The 20,640-nt window shown below is 41.8% G+C and overlaps 1 protein-coding gene across 9 annotated transcripts in view; it reads right to left on the reverse strand.

Annotated features, from left to right (window-relative positions):
• Window positions 1-20,640, reverse strand: part of DPP6 (dipeptidyl peptidase like 6) — a 790,271-nt gene that overhangs the window by 239,652 nt on the left and 529,979 nt on the right. For all 9 annotated transcript variants that reach the window (XM_048837577.2, XM_075125995.1, XM_048837580.2 and 6 more), the window contains one exon: window positions 2,416-2,510. In XM_048837577.2, the coding sequence (XP_048693534.2) occupies window positions 2,416-2,510 (95 nt within the window). The remainder of the gene's footprint in view (window positions 1-2,415; window positions 2,511-20,640) is intronic.

A 20,640-nucleotide genomic window follows, 5' to 3' on the forward strand; every position in this document is an offset into this window, starting at 1 on the left:
CCTTTAAAGCTGGATATAGCACAATGATAAAAAGCTTGAAGACAGTACCTCAGTATTGCTTTTAGGCAGATCTTTTAGGCATATTTAACACATTGACACTGTGCTAGAACTATGTATGAGGAAATTTGAGATTACTGCAGCGTGAAGTCAATATGGAATGTGGTTTTAGTATTTTCTTGAAGCCAAACAGGTTTCTGAACAAGGCTTTCTTGGGGGCGGGGGGGTTGGGTGGCAAAATTCAGTCCACAATTTCCAGTGCTCTTTTTAATAGCTGTTAGGCAATTATGTTAAACGTACCTTAGCTTTGTTCTGCTTTTGTGAACAGACATATTTCTGGGATCTTGGAAGGAGAAGAACCCTTGACTGCACCAAAACTTAGAGGAACAAAAGTTTGATGCCAAAGGGCAGTGGATTCTTTGATGGTGTTTTGCACCATTCCAGCCCTGCAAAGCAGGCAGAAAAGCAGCTCTACCAGCCATGTGGGGATTCCCCTGCATATGGGAATGCGATTGTTGGCTGGCAAAATGGCCTCTTGAAGGATGTTTCCAGTCAGTGCAACTTAGAGCAAAATGGCTTAGCATGGGGAGGATGGTGCATATGGATAAGAGAAAGCCCAATCCCTCCTATACGGGGGGAAAGTTAGGTAATAAACACTGTAGCTTTGAGGCAGCAGGCTTTCTGCTACATAGTCTTTTCTGAAGGGATTCGGGTGCAGCAAAAGGGAGAAATTCTACATATCTGGATGTATTAGCAGAGGACTGGGGCATCTGCACAGAGAATCAGACTCTCAGCAATATCCCCCAAGCCACCTTGCTTTCTGCCTTCCAAGGCAACTCCATGTAGCAGTGGTTCTTAACCTGGGGTGCATGCACTCCCTGGGGGTGCGAGATGCCCTTTCTGGGGGTGCGAGACATGCCAGATATTTTTAGAAGGTAAATCATCGAAAACACAAATTAAGCACAGGCACATACATACAACTACTTTGTTTAATCAAACCTATGTATTTATTAACATGATATATTTTTAACGATTACTGTAATATACAAACAAAAATATATCTAGGTTTAAAGAACTGACCTACTTCAACAATTTTTGATAAGGGGTGCGAGAATATATTTTGAGAACCAAAGGGGTGCAGGCTGCAGTAAAGTTTAAAAACCATTAGAGCATTGCTGCTGTGTCTCCTCATCCTTGCCTGGCCTCAAAAACGCAGCAGGAGGGGATGAATGACTAGAAGAGTTAATCCTATCAGGGTTATATCTCCAGAAGGGCTTTCACAACATCAGAGAAGAAGGCAAGATGCCACTGATATTCAGTTCTGCTCCCTCCAATACAGTTTTGGGGTTTGAGGTCTTCTGCACCTTTCACACCAGTTTAGATAGGTATTTATATCGTGTTCCTGACTGAGGTGTTTAAATGCCTCTGGTGTCCCCTTGACGGTTACAATTGTGTGGGAATGATCTGAACCAGAGTGCACGGTAGAGATGAGATAGGCAGAACAGGTCATCCAAAGTGACAGGGATCTCTTGTCTATAGTGGAGTGGTGAATGATATTGATTTGCAGTATTAGCTTCTCATCCAGAATGTCTTCAGCTCAAATGCATGAGCATTAATTTTAGAACGACAATGAGGTTCATCTTTCATTATCGCTGTAAATACAAGTGTACTTTTTATGTCAGGCAATTGTCTTTTACTAACTTGATCTATTCATTTTTACAGCAAGTGTTGATAATATTCTGGTATTTAACATGTTAGCTTCGTCATCATGCTGGGTTAATTTGGAATATGATTTAATGTAACAAAACTTTTCCATTATCTTCTACATAGATACAATTCTGTCTTACGCATCAATTGGTTCTCTCAACTTACTACAGGAACCCCTTACTAACACCTTATTCCCATAACCCATTTGATTTTTCCCTGTAACCTGACATGCAGTAACCCCATTACATTGCTCCAGATGTTTTAAACAAAATTTCTTTTAATAATTTCATTCCAGTTCAAACTTTGTGCAAATGAAATCAGCATCTCCCAAGTGTTTGACAAAATATTTGTGTGTGTGGGGAAGGGGGAAAGAATCAGTCCTAGCAGTGTAAAGCAAATTATAAATATATAATTGCAAAGTTCTTTAAAGTAACTGTGTAAAAGCCTAAGGTATTTCTCTTTCAGCGACATATGATATGCAAGGCTTGCTTCAAATACCTGTAGTAGAGAGTTTTCTGCAAACAGAAGGAAACTGAGCTTCTGGCTTAATAAAGAAAGCACAGATTCTATTTCACATGATCTGTAGTTGCTTAGTCCATAGTATTCTGTTTGGCAATACATGAAGTTGAAAATTAAACATCATTTTCTACTTTATTGACCTGAATGCAAGAAAACTGTGAAATTATTCTGCTTATTAAAGAAGATACTTACGATTTTTTTGTTTTCTATTAATACCATTGAATTGTTTGTTTCAACATTCCGCAGGATCACAGTGCCATTCTGGTTTCTATAAATGAATTCTTTATCTGCAGGAAAAAGAAAAAAGAACATTAAGGAAATTGGACAGATTTTAGCCAGCGAAGTTGTTTATTTATGTAGAACTAACTATGGATTTGTCCCAAAAAGAACTGCTGGTTTCTATTCTATTTAGTGTTCTTATACCACACTTATTCTAATCTATTCTGTATAGGGTCTAAAAACCTGCTCATGACTGTTGTCTCTGAGTTCCTTCCAGAAGTGCATTAAGTAACATGACTAACATCTGTGATGTTTCTGTTCTCTCATCCTCTGTCCAGGGGGAGAAATGTGTGCAGGGAAGTGTTTTCGTTCCGATTTTTTAATTATATACACATACACATGCGCAGAGCACGAGGGAGAGTGCTACACGTTTATTTTACAGAAAGCCAGGTCAAAGCAATGACAGGAAGGTCGTGAGGTTTGTGAGGGTCCTTTAGATGAGGGTTGGGCTTGATCAGTACTTTGATGGGAGAACACCAGAGAAAAATCATGGTACTGCACAAAAGGGTGTTTGAAGGTAGATCTCTTCTCTAGAGTCAGTAATGTCCTTGCATTCCAGTGGAGCATGCTGCTGGAGACTGCACCTTTCAAATAAAACCTAAAACTGAGGTCCTGACCACTTTATCATTAAAAGATCCCATGACACTTTTCAGACCTAGCTGAATTAAGAACTTGGGCTATTATTCTAGCTGCCTAAATTCCCCCTTCCAGTTTAAATTAGGGAAGCAATTCTTCACTTCCTGTCTTAAAATGCCACAAACCTGCCTCAACAGGTGGGGAAATTGATCGATCCAGCAATGACTGGGATAGTCCCAGTTGAAGGAGGAGGAGAATACACGCTGAGGGGATGCAGGGGGTGCCCCTCCCCTTCAGAGTTTCTAGCCACTCATTTGAGGAGTCCGGTGGCACCTTAAAGACTAACAGATTCATTTGGGCATAAGCTTTTGTGGGTAAAAAACCCCACTGCATCTGAAGAAGTGGGGTTTTTTACCCATGAAAGCTTATGCCCAAATAAGTCTGTTGGTCTTTAAGGTGCCACCGGACTCCTCATTGTTTTTGTGGATACAGACTAACACAGCTTCCCCTCTGATACTAGCCCCCCATTGACTAGCTTGGGGAGGAAGGGAGCTGATTGTTCCCTCAACTTCTCCTTTCACTAATTTAAACCCTAGCCTGGGCCAAGTGAAGCCTTTTTTTGTTTTGGATGCAACCGCATTTAAGAGATTTCAGCCCAATGTGATCAGGTAGTCTCATGAGAATTCTACCAGCTTGGGGCAAAGTCTTATGAGAACAGCTCACAAGATTCCAAGACTGTCAAATCCAAACCTGAATCTAAACTCTAGCCTTATTCTGGCCTCAAATTCTAGACTAAATCTAATCCGAATTCAAAAGCCATCTGCTCTATGCACCTCTATTCTGGATAGAAAGTATTGTTTAAGTGTACAACATTATTAGTATAAGTAACGTTGCTTAGCATATTTCTATATCTGCTTGCAAACCATCTTCTCCATTTGAATAAAATACCATTGAAATTTAATTGGCATAATGTATAAAATAAGTATACCAAGAGATACCAAGGTGTCAATACCAATTTCTCTTGGTATTGACACCTCCTCATCAATTATTGGGAGTGGACCACATCCACCCTGATTGAATTGGCCTTGTCAACACTGGTTCTCCACTTGTAAAGTACTCCCTTCTCTTCATGTGCCAGTATATTTATGCTTGTATCTGTAATTTTCACTCCATGCATCTGAAGAAGTGGGTTTTTACCCATGAAAGCTTACGCCCAAATAAATCTGCTAGTCTTTAAGGTGCCACCGGACTCGTCGTTGTGTTATGTAGCAACATGCGAGATCTTTCAATTATATATTGTATTCAGTATACAACAGGCCAACTTTAAGTGTGGTCAGATACACCATTCAAAGTATTAAGATATTTTCTAATTTCTAAGTAAATTGATTATTAAACCCTGACCCCCAACTGGAAGCTTGACTCAGAGACCTTAAGGTCAGAAGGGACCATCATGATCATCTAGTCTGACCTCCTGCACATTGCAGGTCACCCACTCCTGTAATAGATCCGTAACCTCCATCTGAGTTATTGAAGTCCTCAAATCATGGTTTAAAGACTTCAAGTTACAGGGAATTCACCATTTACACTAGTTTAAATCTGCAAGTGATCCGTGTCCCATGCTACAGAGGAAGGGTCACTTCCCGCAGGGTCTCTGCCAATCTAATCAGGAGAAAATTCCTTCCCAACCCCAAATATGGCGATCAGTTAGATCCTGAGCATGTGGGCAAGACCCACCAGTCAGACACCTGGGAAAGAATTCTCTGTAGTAATTCAGAGTCCTCCCCATCTAGTGTCCCATCACTGGCCACTGTAGGTATTTGCTGCTAGCAGTCGCAGATCGGCTACATGCCATTGTAGGCAGTCTCATCATACCATCCCCTCCATAAACTTATCAAGCTCAGTCTTGAAGCCAGTTAGGTGTTTTGCCCACATTGCTCCCCTGGGAAGGCTGTTCCAGAACTTCAATCCTCTTGAACACATAGGTGAAGTATATTATTAATCAAATGGGTCTGTAGGTTTATTAATAATTAGTACTTATTTCTCAGACCATAACACAAACTGACAAGAATTATATTGCTCTCCCTAATGAAATCTCTACTAAACTTTTATTACTCCTTATTTCCCTGGTTACACTTACCCAAACGAAAACAAAATGCTTTAATGAACTGTAAATCTTCAAGGTTACTATGTAAATGCTATTCCATAGCTGGAAGTAGTAAACTTTCCTAAAAATTTAACAAGCTTAAAATCTTGTGTTAATCTCTTCTGTGTGTTTCTAGCACTACTAAAACACATTTTAAAAAGAGAAAACCAGCATTCATTTGTCAAGGCTCTATATCTTGCTATTATATTCAGAACAGGCCATCGATAAAGGGTCCAATTTAATGAACAGAAAATTGGTTTGCTTAAAGGAAGAACAAATTGATTCACACTGTGTTCCAGGCAAAACACAATAAGTTTTAGCTAGTCTTCTAGTCAGGTTATCTTAGTCATCAAACGAATCAATGAATAATATTAGGCTTTTGTTTTGAAATGTGTGATTTGTTCCGCTAAAAGACTATTCTTTTTAATGGGACGTACCTCAATCAAAGACAAAAGCAACACAGCAATCTTTGTCTCTAATGAATTCTGTTCAGCGAACTGATGAGAATTTGCAGTCTGATTAATAGCTGTCACTACAGTTGATAAAGGTCATCACTGAATCTCATTGTTTACATGTGCCTTTCGGTGTGGCTGCTATTCAGTGTAAATGTTGCTGAAAAATTGTAATTTTTAGGCATAATGCTGTTTATTCCACAATATAATGGATTTCTTGAACAGCAGAGTTAGAACATAAGAATGGCCCCAGTGGGTCAGACCAATGGTCCATCTAGTCCAGTACCCTGTCTTCTGACAGTGGCCAGTGGGAGTGAACAGAACAGGGCAATTTCGAGTGATCTATCCCATCAGCCAGTCTCAACTTCCAGCAGTCAGAAGTTTAGGTCACTTAGATTACTCCTCCCCCTCGTCCAACTTCCAGGAAATTGACCATTTGAAAGAATTTCTAAAAAAAATTCACATTTCTCCATTATTGATGATGACAAAAGTGTTCAGAAATAACCTTATGGGTTGACCCTGTATAATACAAGTGTGGAGCACTGAGAGTATTGGCACAAGGTAAAGGCACAATGACATGAAGACCAGACAATGCCACAGAACCCAATTCTGCATTAGTGAGTGTGCTGGGAAGCAGGAATTAGTCTTAGCAGCAGGCTGAGTATCCTTCTGAAGTCCCTGCCTCCTCAAACATGGCCATCCTCTGCCCACGCCCTGACTCTTTTATTCATTCTATACACTTGAACGTAAGAGAAAGGGCGCACACAGGACTTGAGATATTCTGCTACCCAGTGCATAAGGATTGTGCATAACCTTACATGAAGCTTCTACTTGTTGGACACAACAGGGGCCAGATCCTGCTCCAGTAAAGTCAACAGTCAAACTCCCATTGATTTCAATGGAGCAGGATTGGGTAAGGACTTGGAGTAAAATTTTCAAAAGGGCCTTAAAACCAGATTATCAAAGGTATTTAGAGGCCTACAGGTACAGATACAGAAAGGCACCTACTAGGATTTCCAAAAGCACCTATCCTGTTGAATTCAATTTATTTCAAGGGGATTTAGGTGCCTAACCTGCTTAGATACTTAATTGCCACTGAAATCAACTCACAGTCTCAAACAATTGAATTCAAACCCACTGAAAGTCAAGGAGACTTTGGATCCTAAGTGCCTATGTCTCTTTCAAAAATTGGACTTAGGTGAAAATTTTGCTGTTGAGGGCTCAATGTCTACAATGCAGAACTTGCCTTTATTGAAATACAACAGGCCACAACTAATTTGGCTTCATTCCTTAAAAGGGAAGCTTCACGATTACCCACCTCCTCTTCTGAAGGCTTTTTATCTGCATGGGTATGGTTTTTTTTAAAGTTACTGATGCTGTAAATTATTAAACCTTCCCACACATTGTCCCAAATCTAAGAATTCAGTATAGACCTGCTTCACTGCACATAAGATGAACAAGTGAACCTCTAATGTACCATCATGACCTCTCCTAGATTGAATAAACACATAGGACAGATCCTGCTAATCTTACACCTGCATGTAGTCCCACTGAATCCACGGAACTCCTTGTATGAGTAAAAAGAGCCAGGCCGTGCCTACAATGAGAAGGTTTTGCTGGTATACTAATACCAGTGTAGTTAAACTCGCAAGACCAATTTGTGTGGCTGAAGTTATATCGGTATACAAATGCTCATACTAGTATCGCTTAAATTGGTTCCTCTCACCAGTTGAAGCTACACTAGTATGAGCACAGTTATACCAGTAAAACTGCATCTACACTGGGGCTTTTACTGGTGTAGCTTTCTTGGTTAAAAATTTTTTTTTTAAAAATCAGACCCCTAACTGACATGTGTTACCTACCAGCTCTGTGTTCTTCGGGAACCAGGGCGCAGTATCCAGCCTGTCTGACTCACGAAAGACCTCTCCCCCCACCCCGACACAGCCTCTGCTTGAACCAACGCCGATCAGAAGAAAGACTTAGAAAAAGCAGTGAAAAGGGAGTGGGAGACCCACCAAAACCCCTCCAGACAAGGGTGACAGGATTAAGGAAACTCCCCTAGCCTCAATTGCATCGAAGATGGGACAGGGAGGCATCCTCATGAGCAGACAGAATGGAGAACAGCGATTCCAAGGCAAGAACCACACAGAACTCTGGGACCAGAAAAGCAGGAAAGCAGTGCATGATGGGGAATCTCTGCTCCAGATGTTAATGAACCCATGCCTGCACACACCCAGCTCAGTAGTTATCAGACCAATTCTAGTAATAAATCCTTTATTGGTATCCAAAATACTGAAGTTGCCTAACTGCATTGTGAGCTCCCTCGAAGGAACGCTATCCATAGCCAGGAATGATCCATTCCTATTGTCTAGCCTGAACAAAACAACTTTGGTATACTCCCTTGAGCCATCAGTTTACCCACAAACAAACCTAGTGTTCTCCCTTGAACCATTGTTCTTTCCCTACAAAAACCCCTACCCATGCTCAAGTAAGTGCTCTTATGCTTGGATCCAAAATCTGCATCAGTTTCATTGGGACTTCATCTTCTCCTGACTGATCGTCCTGGGGGCTCTGCCTGTCTCCAGCATTCCAGACCCTCAGCTACCACCACCACCTGGGACCCCTGATCGATTCAAGCTTCACGGAGTGGTGAGAACCCAGCTCTCTCTCTAAGTACAGCCTTCTGACCCTGACTTGTGCGATCAGTTATAGTTTTCTAAACCTGACTTTTATAATCAAATTTAAGTTAGACTTAATATTATAACTGTTTTGTTTGTTTGACTCCCCTTGTATGGTTATTACCTAGCAAGAAATAACTTTCATGGTTAAGCTGGTTGCTTCTCTCTCTCTCTCTGCAGCAACACTCCTCATACCTAAGCTAAAGATCCCTGCAGCGCCCAAAAACCCTGTGGGGTTTGCTCATCTGGTGGGTTACTACCAGAACAATTGTAAAGTGAAAGTGGGGATAAGGACGTGCTGAGTCCAGGGGCATATAAGGGTGGCAGCTTGAAAGTGCTGCTTGACCCAGCCGGCTCAGGGGTGCTCTATTCTGGTGTGGTGCCCATGGCATGTGAGGGTGACAGCTTGGAGGTAGGTGCTGCTCGATCCAGCCTGCTGAGTCCAAGGGCCTATGACGGTGACAGCTTGGAAGTGCTGCTAGACCCAGCTTACTGAGTCCAGGGACATATAAGGGGTCACCTTGGGAGTGCTGATTAACTCGTCCTCTCAGACGTGCTCTGTTAATGTGTGTGTGTCCATCTGATTCCGGGGCTGGAAGAACCCAGCCCTGGGGAACCTAGCTCCTGCAGGACAGCTCCATAGGGAGGGAACTTGCAGCAGGGAGAAGTAGAGCTCCATATGAGAACACAAGGGACACAGGCAGTACATTGATAGAAATACAGAACCCCCTCTCCCCACGAAGTGTAACCCTAATAAATGAGCAAACCGCAAAGTAATGGGCAAATCTGGTAACACATGGCTACGTTGGTAAAACTTTTAAGTGTAGACCAGGCCCAGGATTTCGCCCTTGATTAAAAAAAACAACCCAGAGTGAGCTGTATACAAAGGAGAGCAACGTATATATTCTTGAACAACCACCAGCAACAACAACAACAACAAAGGCTTCACTTAATATCATTTTAGGGACTGTGTGCACCTAAGTCCGTGTTTTATAGAGATACCAATTGACTAGATGGACTTATATCAATTTAATGATTTGTTCTTCCAGAGCCACCCTTCAAATCATCTGCCAAAAGATCCTGTCAGCGAAGAGAGTGTCCACTGAGAATCATTTAACACATTTTAACTCGTTACACAGTTTATTATGGATTTCTGCCAGCTTACAAGGCCCAATATTCTGTGCCCTTTTTAGCCACAAGCCAGAAAAATTCCGCAGAAGAACACAATGAGAGATGCAGAGAAACTAATGAAAGAAATCATTATGCCAACACAATTTAATGTATGTTTTACAAGGCAATAGTTAAAAGGACATTTGTGCTTCTAAATGCCCTTTGGACATATCCAAGCACAACCCAGGGGTCACAACCAACCTAAAAGATGACACTCTCTGATTACATTTACTTTTTATGGCAACCATACTAAATGGGTATCCATATTTCTTTGAAATTAAGTGAATTTTAACTTCAAACCTGAAAGAGTTGTGGGTAACCAATACATGACATCATTTGTCAGCAACAGTTTCCTTTCTTGTGTGTGTGTGTGTGTGTGTGTGTGTGTGTCCGTTAGATTGGTTACCCAGGACTCTGTCAACTCTGTACTCTCTTGCAGCACATCCTGCTTCCTCTCCATTAGTATGAACCAAGAAGAAACGCAGAGCTCCCACTTAAAGGGGTGGTACACTGCACTGTGGCTCAAAATTTCGTTAGTGATTTTGGGTGCCTCCATTTTCAGATGTCCAACTCAACACATCCTAAACGGGTCTTATTTTCAGAAAATGCTAAGCACTGGGTGTCTGAGAATCAGGTGCCTTCCTGACGTCTCAAGTTGGGCAGTCAAATAACTGACCTCTATTGAAATATTGTGCCGGTGATCCTTCCAGATACCCCATGGTAAAAATAAGGTTGACCACAGCCGGACATGAGAAGTTCTAAGGAATTACAGTCTGACTAGGGGACAAATATTTACATCAGTGTCAAAGAACAGGAAGAAATAATGGCTTTACAACCATTCTATCAATATTAAACTGATACAGTAATAACATCCAATATTATAGCTCAGAGATAGGAACACAAGATGCATGAGAGACTGATAATCTTTTGAGGAGAATTTTCCTGTTACATTATTTGTCTCTAGAGAGCATAACTATTTGTTCAATGATATAGAGCAATAAGAATTTCATCCAGATAAATACAAAATAATGTAGCCTTTTGTTACCTTTTCAGACTTCAGCAAACACAACAAATGACTGAAAGGCATAAAAATAGAAATTCTAAAACTGTCATGCAGCTACTTTTCAGACATCACAGTAAAAACCAGAAAGTCACATTAGAACTGTTAGGACAGGTTCGGTCTGTGATAGAGAATGCCCTAATTAGTGGTCTAATCAAGAATCACGCAAAGAAAAAATGACATCTCAAGACAATGACAATTAGACAATGTCAACAGAGTAGGCTATAGACCGCCCTACAAGAGCAGTTTGACTCAGCTTTCTCAGGGCTGAAGTTATTCTGGAGTACGCAATGTAACCTGCTGTGATTTAGTTGTTCACTGGGCATACCTAATGTTGTTGGACCATCGGAAGAAGGTAAGGTGTCTTTTGTTGTATTTCTCACTATTGCAGCTCACATGAAGGAGCACATTTGCAACAGATCCCGCTTCCACTAATGTTAGCCACATTAACTAGCTGATAGTTAATATCTGACAGACTTACAGAATTCTCTCAGTGAATCCAGTGAGCTTCACAGGAAGTGAAATTACTGAATCCAATTCTAACTGGAAAGGAACTTTTCAGATAGGAAGAATGTAATTATTTGAGTTGGAGTTGAGCCAAGACACCAATATTAATATCCGTTCTCTTCCTGAAAGGTGCCATAGTATCTTTAATGACCACAAGCGGTCAGGACCTTGGTTTTATATTGCATCTGAAAGACAAAACTTCCGGCGGTGCAATGGCCCCTAATACCAAGACGCTGGGTGGGGAGTTGGGGGGAGGAAGGAAAGGGGGTGAGGGGAAGGGAGGCGTGGCTCAGCACCATGGCAGTGGGAAGGTTCCATCTGCTGACTCACCACTGCCAATTCCTACCCCTACCTGGGATTTCCCTGATGTTGTCCCAGTCAAGGGTTAATCAGGCCTACCCGGTTAGCATTTACAATCAAACAAGCTAACAGCCAGGATGTAGGACTGTAAGATAGTGTTTGAGACACAGACTGTATTAATATTCATTGGGAATTAATAAATGACTCACGCAATGGAATGGAATGAGGCTAAATGAGAGAAAAATATTTTACTTCCCTCTTTCCCATTGAGGTTTCTATTTATGTTATTTTCAGGCTCAGATCCTACCACACTGCCTTAGCAGACACAGGGACCTGAGAAGCAGTGCAGTTACCATCCACTGGGGGAAGATGGGATTCAAAAATCTCCAAGGGATCACTGTTGCCTCTGTGCATTGTGGGGGAGGATTTAAGGCCCTGTGGGATTTAGGCCTTACAGCGTATGAGGAATTGCATTTCTGCTCTTATGCTAAAGAATAACATTTTATTGTCACAATAGCAACAGAACCTGCAAACTTTGAACCTAGAAATGCTGCATGTAGCATGGAGTACCCATTTGTATTCACTAGGTAGCCATGCCCTCTCTCAGCAAACCACTGAAGTGATAAAGCAGCCTGCAAGCACTGAGTCTGCAATAGGCTTACAGATTAAAAACAGCCAACCTTCCAGCCAAACAATTCACCTGGACATCTGAACACGCACACATGGAATGTAAATTGTGAAGGGCTTGGGAATTCCAGTCAAAACAATGTTTTCTGAGTGATGAGAAATAGCAAGCATGACAGGCTGAGGTGAAGAGGCTGCTCTGTCTGTGATCAGCGCACAGATAAGTACCATACAAACGGGCCCAATCCTGCAAGGTGCAGAGCGACCACAGCTCCCACTGATTGATTTCGAGAGCAGAGGAATTAGATTGTGAGAAAACAAGGACAGAATGAGACAAAGTACAAAGAAGAGGAAATTTAAAGCAACAGAAAAGGGAACTAGGGAAAGTCTGGTGGGAGACAAACACAACAGAGAGATTAATAGAAATGCAATGAGTGGGAAGAGAAAGTCCAAGAACAGGATGGTGAAGAAGCCAAGCTTAGAAAGTAATACTGATTTTATTCTGCATTCATGATATGAGAAGCTGTAATTTTTTTTACATATTAGAGTGTAGGTCTGGTTCTGGCTTAACTGCTCACTTTGGGTAGTACCTCTCTTGCTGCAATCAATGGGATAACTTGCGTAGTAACTCAGTGCAAAGGAGGCAGAGCTGACTCATCAGAGTTTCTCTGAGGGGCAGCCGTTGTGTGTTCCTCAGTATAGCACCAAGGATTCAGATGACGCCAAACAAGAAATAACACGGTACAAGCTCACTAAGCCTTGTGCTGCTAAAATGCTTGCTTTGTAATCCATATAAACAAAAACTATAGCTTGCCCCCAAAAGTGGGCAAAGCTGGAACAGCAGAGTGTTGCAATGAAGCCTTATAAAATTAAGGTCTCATTTTTACCAGCCATGCTGCACTGTGTCTTTCAATCTTCTATGAAGTGTAGTCACAAACAATTACAATTAAACCCCCAAATTACTGGTGAATCCACAACCCAATGCACATCCCAAGCACCTTGGTCAGAGGCTGGGAAAAACACAATGAGGAAAGGGAGAGAACTCCTCCCATCTACCCAGTCTTTGGGGTGGCACCAAAGCTGCTCTGCAGTGGGGGATGAGGAAATCAGAGAACCTATGTACCAGGGGACTTCTAGCTCGCAGCCTAGGCACACCCTTGACTCACCCACAATTTTACCTCCCCATCTCCCTCACTCATGAGTACTGCTACAGAACGATGTCCAATGGAGCTAGCCTCCATGGCACACAGAGGTGTGCCCCCTCGTGTAGCTCATTAGGAACACAGTTCTCCAGCCTCAACTCAGCTCCGCTCTCTGCCAACAAGCAAGGGCCTGGTTACCTAAGGGACAGCTTCTCTTCCCTTGTCATAGCACCACATCTGGGACCTACAGTGGCACTTGAGCTGACCACACCCTAGTTAAAAAGGGAGGGAGCCTGTGCCTGGGCATTTCCAGGCAGATTCCTCGGCTCTCTGCCTTTTATTTGAGGGCTGTTACTCAGCAGTGCAGAAATAAGCAACCTTTTAATATACTCCCAGACACTGCTGTAAGGAAGCAGCTAGGAACAGGGAACAGCTTGCCCATAACAACATGAGTACAGCCCTTCATTCTGGGAGGAAACTCATTTTTATCTTTCTGGCATTATGGGTCATTATCGTTTTACTGCCTTTAGCACTTTTTGCATGAAGAGCTAAGATGAAAACTTTTCTAAATAGGTGATTTACTGTAATTTAGCTAACTGCTGAATATCACATTGCATTGGTACATTAAGTAAGCACAACATGACAGAGTGTGCTTTATTATGCAAGAAGTAGTTTTAATCATTCATCACTTCAATGCAGCACATACCCACTGCAACAATCTGATGCTTTTTCAGTGGCAGCATTCAAGTAAAACAATTATATCCCAGGCAAATTAAAGGTGGAAAGAGCCCCCACCATCTACATGCATCTAGCAGCCTTTTAAATTTACATGTCCAAGGTTAAAAGAGAGGCTGAGGTCTCCTAGAAAAATATATACATCAGTTACAAAATTCTATTTATATCTTTTGTCTGATCCCAAACCCTGGAAAATCCAAGTTAGAAAAAGATTAGTTTGTCCAGATACGGAGCAGAACTGGGACCAAACCCAAGTCTTAAACCCAAAATTTGATGAGGTGGAGTTCCGGATTAAGAGCCAGATTATGCGGCTAGCTCTAAGGGTCTGAACCAAACCCCCAGGTCAGAACAGCCCTGGTTTGGATGGGGATCCCAGCTTTGTAGTTCAGGTGTATCCATCTTTGGTAAAGCTGTGCTCGCTAAAGATCCGGGTGAGAAACGGGGACCCGATTTCAGTTTCACAGAAGTGCCTCTACCCTGGCTCTGGATGCTTTTACAATATGGCAGCATGTACAAAATACTTAAAATAGACAAAAAATACACAAACAAAAATCCCCCACACAAGCACACCCATAAACTGCCCAATCTATCCAGGTCAATATAAAATCTCCCCAAAATAACAACAGCAAAAACCACCTCTAACCATCCACAAACCTCACAGAACCCCTGGGGGAAAGGTGAGCTTTGTGGTGAATCAACCAAGCACAGGAAGGAAGTTCCAGAGCTGAGATATCTGCCTGGAAATGCTCTGGCACAGGCCCCCTCCCTTTATAACTAGGGTGTGGTCAGCTCAAGTGCCTCTGTAGTTCCCAGACGTGGTGTTATGACAAGGGAAGAGAAGCTGTCCCTTAGGTAACCAGGCCCTAAATTGTTTAGGGCAAGCTAGGTTAAAACCAACACTTTGATCTCCACCCAGAAACTAAATGGCACTCAGTCCATGGGTCAGCCGTACCCTATGCAGGTAATCTCATAGGCCAGGACACCTTGTAGTGGCTGCTCCTTTTAAACTTCCCCAGATCCACACCGTTCTCAGGCAGAGAGACTCCAACAGTCGGCTGCTGGTGGGAGCATCACTCCGGGACATTGCTTTTCACTCCCGAACGCATGGGGGCTTATCTGCCTCATTTAGCTTGCCTTCACACAGTGGAGCATGTGACCCTAAGTGTTACCCATAAATGTAATAATCCATTTGACACCGAGAAGAAACAGAATCTATGAATAAATTTTCATTAAAATGTGACCCCACGGCTGGCTCTCTTAATCCCCCTGTGCGTTTCCTTACCTCTTTGCCTCTGCTCCCAACTGTATTACAGATGTTAGCAGTCCTGATAGAGCACAAAGCCAGTTAAAAGAAGTTTCGCTCTTTCTCTTCATGTTCAGGCCGGCAGGGTACTTCGGTTGCAGTACAAATTGAAGGAAATGTTTGAATATTAACAAGCAAATTAGATTGTGCCTGTAGCTCTGCATTAATGTTTTCATTATTCCTGAGTGCAGTATTGGATGATCCCTTTACTTCAAGGTATGTCTAGCACACTGATCACCACAGTATCTGAGTCTGTTTATAAGTAAATAAAAAAAAACTCAGCTGCCAAAAGATTTGAACTTAATGCCTTTGAAATGCAAGGCAGGCCCTTTATTCAACAACTTACACATTGTCGTTAAACCGCCTGTGGAAACGGATTGATGTCGGATTGGCCACAAGAGGGCACTCCTCTACAGAGTCAATAGGACCATCTTGAGAAATGCAGAGAAATGATGCTAAAGAATTGAACAGGACCTGGGGCAGAGGACCTAGCAAAGAAAGGCAAGTGGGCAGCACAAAGAAGTGCAAGGCAATGCACATTGGGAGAAGTAGTTTGGGATTATACATACACACTAATGAGTTTTAAACTGAACAGCAACTATGGTGGGAAAAAATAGCATCAACTAAAATGTTTTCTTCTCCTTTGACGCGTCAAATTTCTCTACTGCACAAACCCCCTTCTCTCCCATAGGAAATGCTTTACCACATCAGATCAAAGTTCAATCAATTTTGGTATCCTGCAGTGGCAAGTACTTGCTTAAGAGGTATAAACCCCACATAATAGACTATTATGCAAAAACACACTTACCGGGGATGTTCCTTCCTAAACACAGGCAAACTTGTTGGTTTATGTACTGAAGCATGAGGGCGGGCTGATATTGCTTATAATTCTTATCACAGGTCGTTTAAATGTGGTGGGTAATATTATGTTCAAAAAAATGCTCAATCCTTTTTTGATTATTGCTAAGCTCTTGGTCTCAATAAGACCTTGTGGCAATGAGTTCCACAAGTTCACTATGTACTGTGTAAAAAAAGATCTCCTTTGAACTGTTTTAAATGGGCTGTATTATAACTACTGAATGGCTGTATAAGCTCTGACCTTCTCTATACCATTCCTTATTTTCAATGTCTCTATTATGTCACCTCTTATTCATCTCCATTTCAAATTAAATTAGTGGCATCTTTTAAATCTCTCCCTATATGGAAGCCTTTATCATTTTCTTTACCCTTCTCTTTACCTTTTCTATTTCTGCTACAATGTATCTTTTTTAGATGACTGACCCAAATCCAGTGTAGTTTGTGAGCAAGGCGAGTGTGTCCCATCAATTTAGATAACAGCATTATATTCTCAATATTATTCTCTCATGCTCTTTCTTAACACAGCCTATCATCTTGCTTGCTTTTTTAGATTGGCACGGCACATTTATCAGATGTTTTCAATTGCCTGCCCAACAGGGACAAAAACCGAATGTGGGGCCACAGAATTTCAACACCACATCTCTCCTTTTTTTATGCCCACATCTCCATTGAATGGACATTTTCATGAGAATGCTCCTATCTGGAAAAAATGGGGGGGTACAGAAGAAAAAAAAAGACTATTTAATATCTTGGTGGCTAATTCCTACATAAATTAGACTTCTCGAAATTTTTTTCCACATCTCTTGCTGCATGAAAACACAGAAACAATAAAGTTTAATTGATTAGTGTTGTCACAGCAATATCCTGGATTCTCCATCTAGTTCAGTACTGGTTTCAACTGGAATTTTGCCTCAGTAAGGGAGACTGCAGGAAAAGGCACAAAGGACTTGTCTGCATGCAAGTCTCCCTTGGAATAAAACCTGGAAGAAGGACTGAAAATCCCCCCTGGCTACCCACCCCCAGAACTGCATTTACAGAAAAAAAAAATCTGAATGTAAGGTACCAGTTTTAATAACAGAATCAATCCTGCCCTCTGGAATGAAAGTGAAGAAAGGAAAGAGCCTTCCAAATGAATAATAAGGGTCTTGGTTTATGTATAAATCTTCCATGAAATGTTAAATTCATTAATATAAATAAATCAAATGGTGCAATAAACATCAGCAGCAGTGAAGGTTGTAACATATTGCCCTGCTAATGTACTTCAACCCTAGCAATGCTATTGATGAGATGACAGTTCTGTCTCCATGGTCTCCAGGCTCTGCTGACACAGCCAACAGGTTGGCCCATTAGTGCCTGTTGTGGCAGTGGGGTTTCTATACAGGCACTGGTCTGTAGGTATTGGACAAAAATCATAAGTTCGCTTCAGCTATGTCAATATGATATAAAATGGTAAGAACACAGAACAACCAGCTGAAGGACTGGGAGAGAGGGGAAGGAATGTTTTTAATGTTCATGGAATGGATAGAAAATGTAACAGTCTCCCACATAGCAACCAAGGGTAAATGAGAGTCTGAAAAGGCATTCCATGTGACTTAAGCCCCATGGCAAGTCTGGAACATTGCCATGTTTCGCTTCAGCATGCAACACTGCCTTTCTCCTAGATTGTCTTCACTGTTACTATGTCTCTTATGTGGTCTGCCAGCTCTTGAAATCAGACATGCTTTCAGGCTGACTACCTGCAATACTGCCAGCCCCCAACAGGAAAGAATCATGAGTCAGGCTCCCTCCAAAATCATGAGACTGGCTTAAAAATCATGAGATTTATGAATAGAATATCATGTTCTTTTCATTGTGTTCTTATTTTTTAGCCATTCTAGTGCCCTCTGGTCACATTCTCAAGCTTTTCTCTGCAAGCATGAGGGCTACAAACTTACATTTTTTAAATGAAAACCAGGATTCTCAAGCTGTCACTTGACTCCAGGAGTTCGGGCCTTTAAGTAAAACATGAAATATCAAGGGTTCACAATAAAATAATGAGAGCTTGCAACACTGTACATGCCAGCTCTCTTTCTGGCCACACTGAGACACATCACAGTTTTGTTTTTAAAGTTCAGGTCTCTTTCTCTCAACCAGTCAAAGGCTTCGGGCCATAGCCTCTCCAGTAGGACTTTGTCACTGCATTTTATTTCACGCCTCCCATCCCTTAAAAGGACAGCAGTAGTTTTGTTTTTCAGTTTTCTAAAATAGGTGCTGGAACGAGGGGTGCTGCCCCACCCCCTGACTTGAAGTGGTTTCCATCATATGCAGGGTTTGTAGTTTGGTTCAATAGCTCTCAGCACACACACACCCCATACAAATTGTTCCTGCACTCCTGAATGAATGCCAAGTTTTACTTTGTCCTTTAGATCCAACAAAGAACACGTTAAGTTTTATTCTAAGTAACTACACATTTTGCTTCAAATAATCTGAATGAGTATCAAACACCAAAATATTACAAAATAATGAGAATATTTCATATAAATGAGTGTAAGAATTATAGGGCTATTTAAAATGTATGGATACTGCATGAAGTGGAACAGAAGTCAATTTTGTAGAAGACATATTACACTAAATCATCATTTCTCCCTACCTCAGAGATCCCCTTTTCCATTCTGGGACCACCACAAGATTATTTCACTATCTAGCTGGGATTCCCCCTTACACTGAGGTAGCCAGTTCTGAAGAAGTTTATGACAATCAACGTTAAAACCAATACCTTGATCTCTACCCAGAAACTAAATGGCACCCTAACTGGGAAGGGCAGAACAATGTACTAGATTGTCTGATACTATGTGGTATTATGCCAACTTTTTATGTGATGCAACGTAAAGAGTAGGTCTTGAGGCATATAGTCTTGAATTCTGATACAAAGCAAGCTGAAAATCTTGTGGCTCTTCTTCTGGGTCAAGTTAACTATATTAAGGGAAATTTTGCCTTTAATTATCATGACATCTTAGTGCTTCTTTCCTACTCTTAATTTATTCTTCACAGATAGGAGAGATTAGAGGGCTCATATTTTGAGACTGGATTACATTTAATTACCCTGTGATGTTCTTTTGATTCTAAATTCCCACAGTTTCCTGTAATGAATGATGTAAATCCAACATAGTGTCTCATGGGGCGGGGGGGGGGGGACCCAAAGGGGGAAGAGTTACATTCTGGCTTATATCATTAAGCTATTGAACACCATTACAATCAAGAGATCTGAAAGTCACAAGAGACTTTCTTTGCTAGATGAATAAGTCTTTACCCAGCACATTTTCAATTACAAATATCTGATATAAAGTTTAATTACCAGGAGTATGGTATTCCCCATTGCTGAATTATTATGAAATTAATATTTTACAGCACAGGGCAAGTGGAGGAATATGTACTGCACTCTTCCAATTGTCTGCATCTGCAACTAGTACTGCCTGCTCAATAAATGCAATTGGGCCTGGAAAATATTATTTGGGCCAAGTCTGAATTCCAGCAGGGAATCAAGAGTTGAGGAGAGGAAGGTGATCAGGAACAGTCAACGTGGATTCACCAAGGGCAAGTCATGCCTGACCAACCTGATTGCCTTCTATGATGAGATAACTGGCTCATTGGATATGGGGAAAGCAGTGGACACGATATATCTTGACTTTAGCAAAGCTTTTGATATGGTCTCCCACAGTATTCTTGCCAGCAAGTTAAAAAAGTATGGATTGGATGAATGGACTACAAAGTGGACAGAAAGCTGGCTAGATTGTTGGGCTCAAAGGGTAGTGATCAACTGCTCAATGTCTAGTTGGCAGCTGGTGTCAAGCGGTGTGCTCCAGGGGTCGGTTTTGTTCAACATCTTTATTAATGACCTGGATGATGGGACAGATTGCACCCTCCGCAAGTTCGCGGATGACACTAAGCTGGGTGGGGAGGTAGATACTCTGGAGAGCAGGGTTCAGGTCCAGAGTGACCTAGACAAATTGGAGGATTGGGCCAAAAGAAATCTGATGGGGTTCAAAAAGGACAAGTGCAGAGTCCTGCACTTAGGATGGAAGAATCCCATGCACTGCTACAGGCTGGGAACCGACTAACTAAGTGGCAGTTCTGCAGAAAAGGACCTGAGGATTAGAGTGCATGAGAAACTGGATATGAGTCAACAGTGTGCCCTTGTTGCCAAGAAGGCTAGTGGCATATTGAGCTGCATTAGTAGGAGCATTGCCAGCAGATCGAGGGAAGTGATTATTCCCCTCTATTTGGCACTGGTGAGGCCACATCTGGAGTATTGTGTCCAGTTTTGAGCCATCCGCTACAGAAAGAATGTGGACAAATTGGAGAGAGTCCAGCGTAGGGATTAGGGGGCACATGACTTACGAGGAGAGGCTGAGGGAACTGGGCTTGTTTAGTCTGAAGAAAAGAAGAGTGAGGGGGGATTTGATAGCTGCTTTCAACTACCTGAAAGTAGTTCCAAAGTGGATGAGCTAGGCTGTTCTCAGTGGTAGCAGATGACAGAACAAGAAGCAATGGTCTCAAGTTGCAGTGGGGAGGTCTAGATTGGATATTAGGAAACACTATTTCACTAGGAGG

The sequence above is a fragment of the Caretta caretta genome, chromosome 2 (genome assembly GCF_965140235.1).
Source record: "Caretta caretta isolate rCarCar2 chromosome 2, rCarCar1.hap1, whole genome shotgun sequence".
NCBI classification, from domain to species: Eukaryota; Metazoa; Chordata; order Testudines; family Cheloniidae; genus Caretta; species Caretta caretta.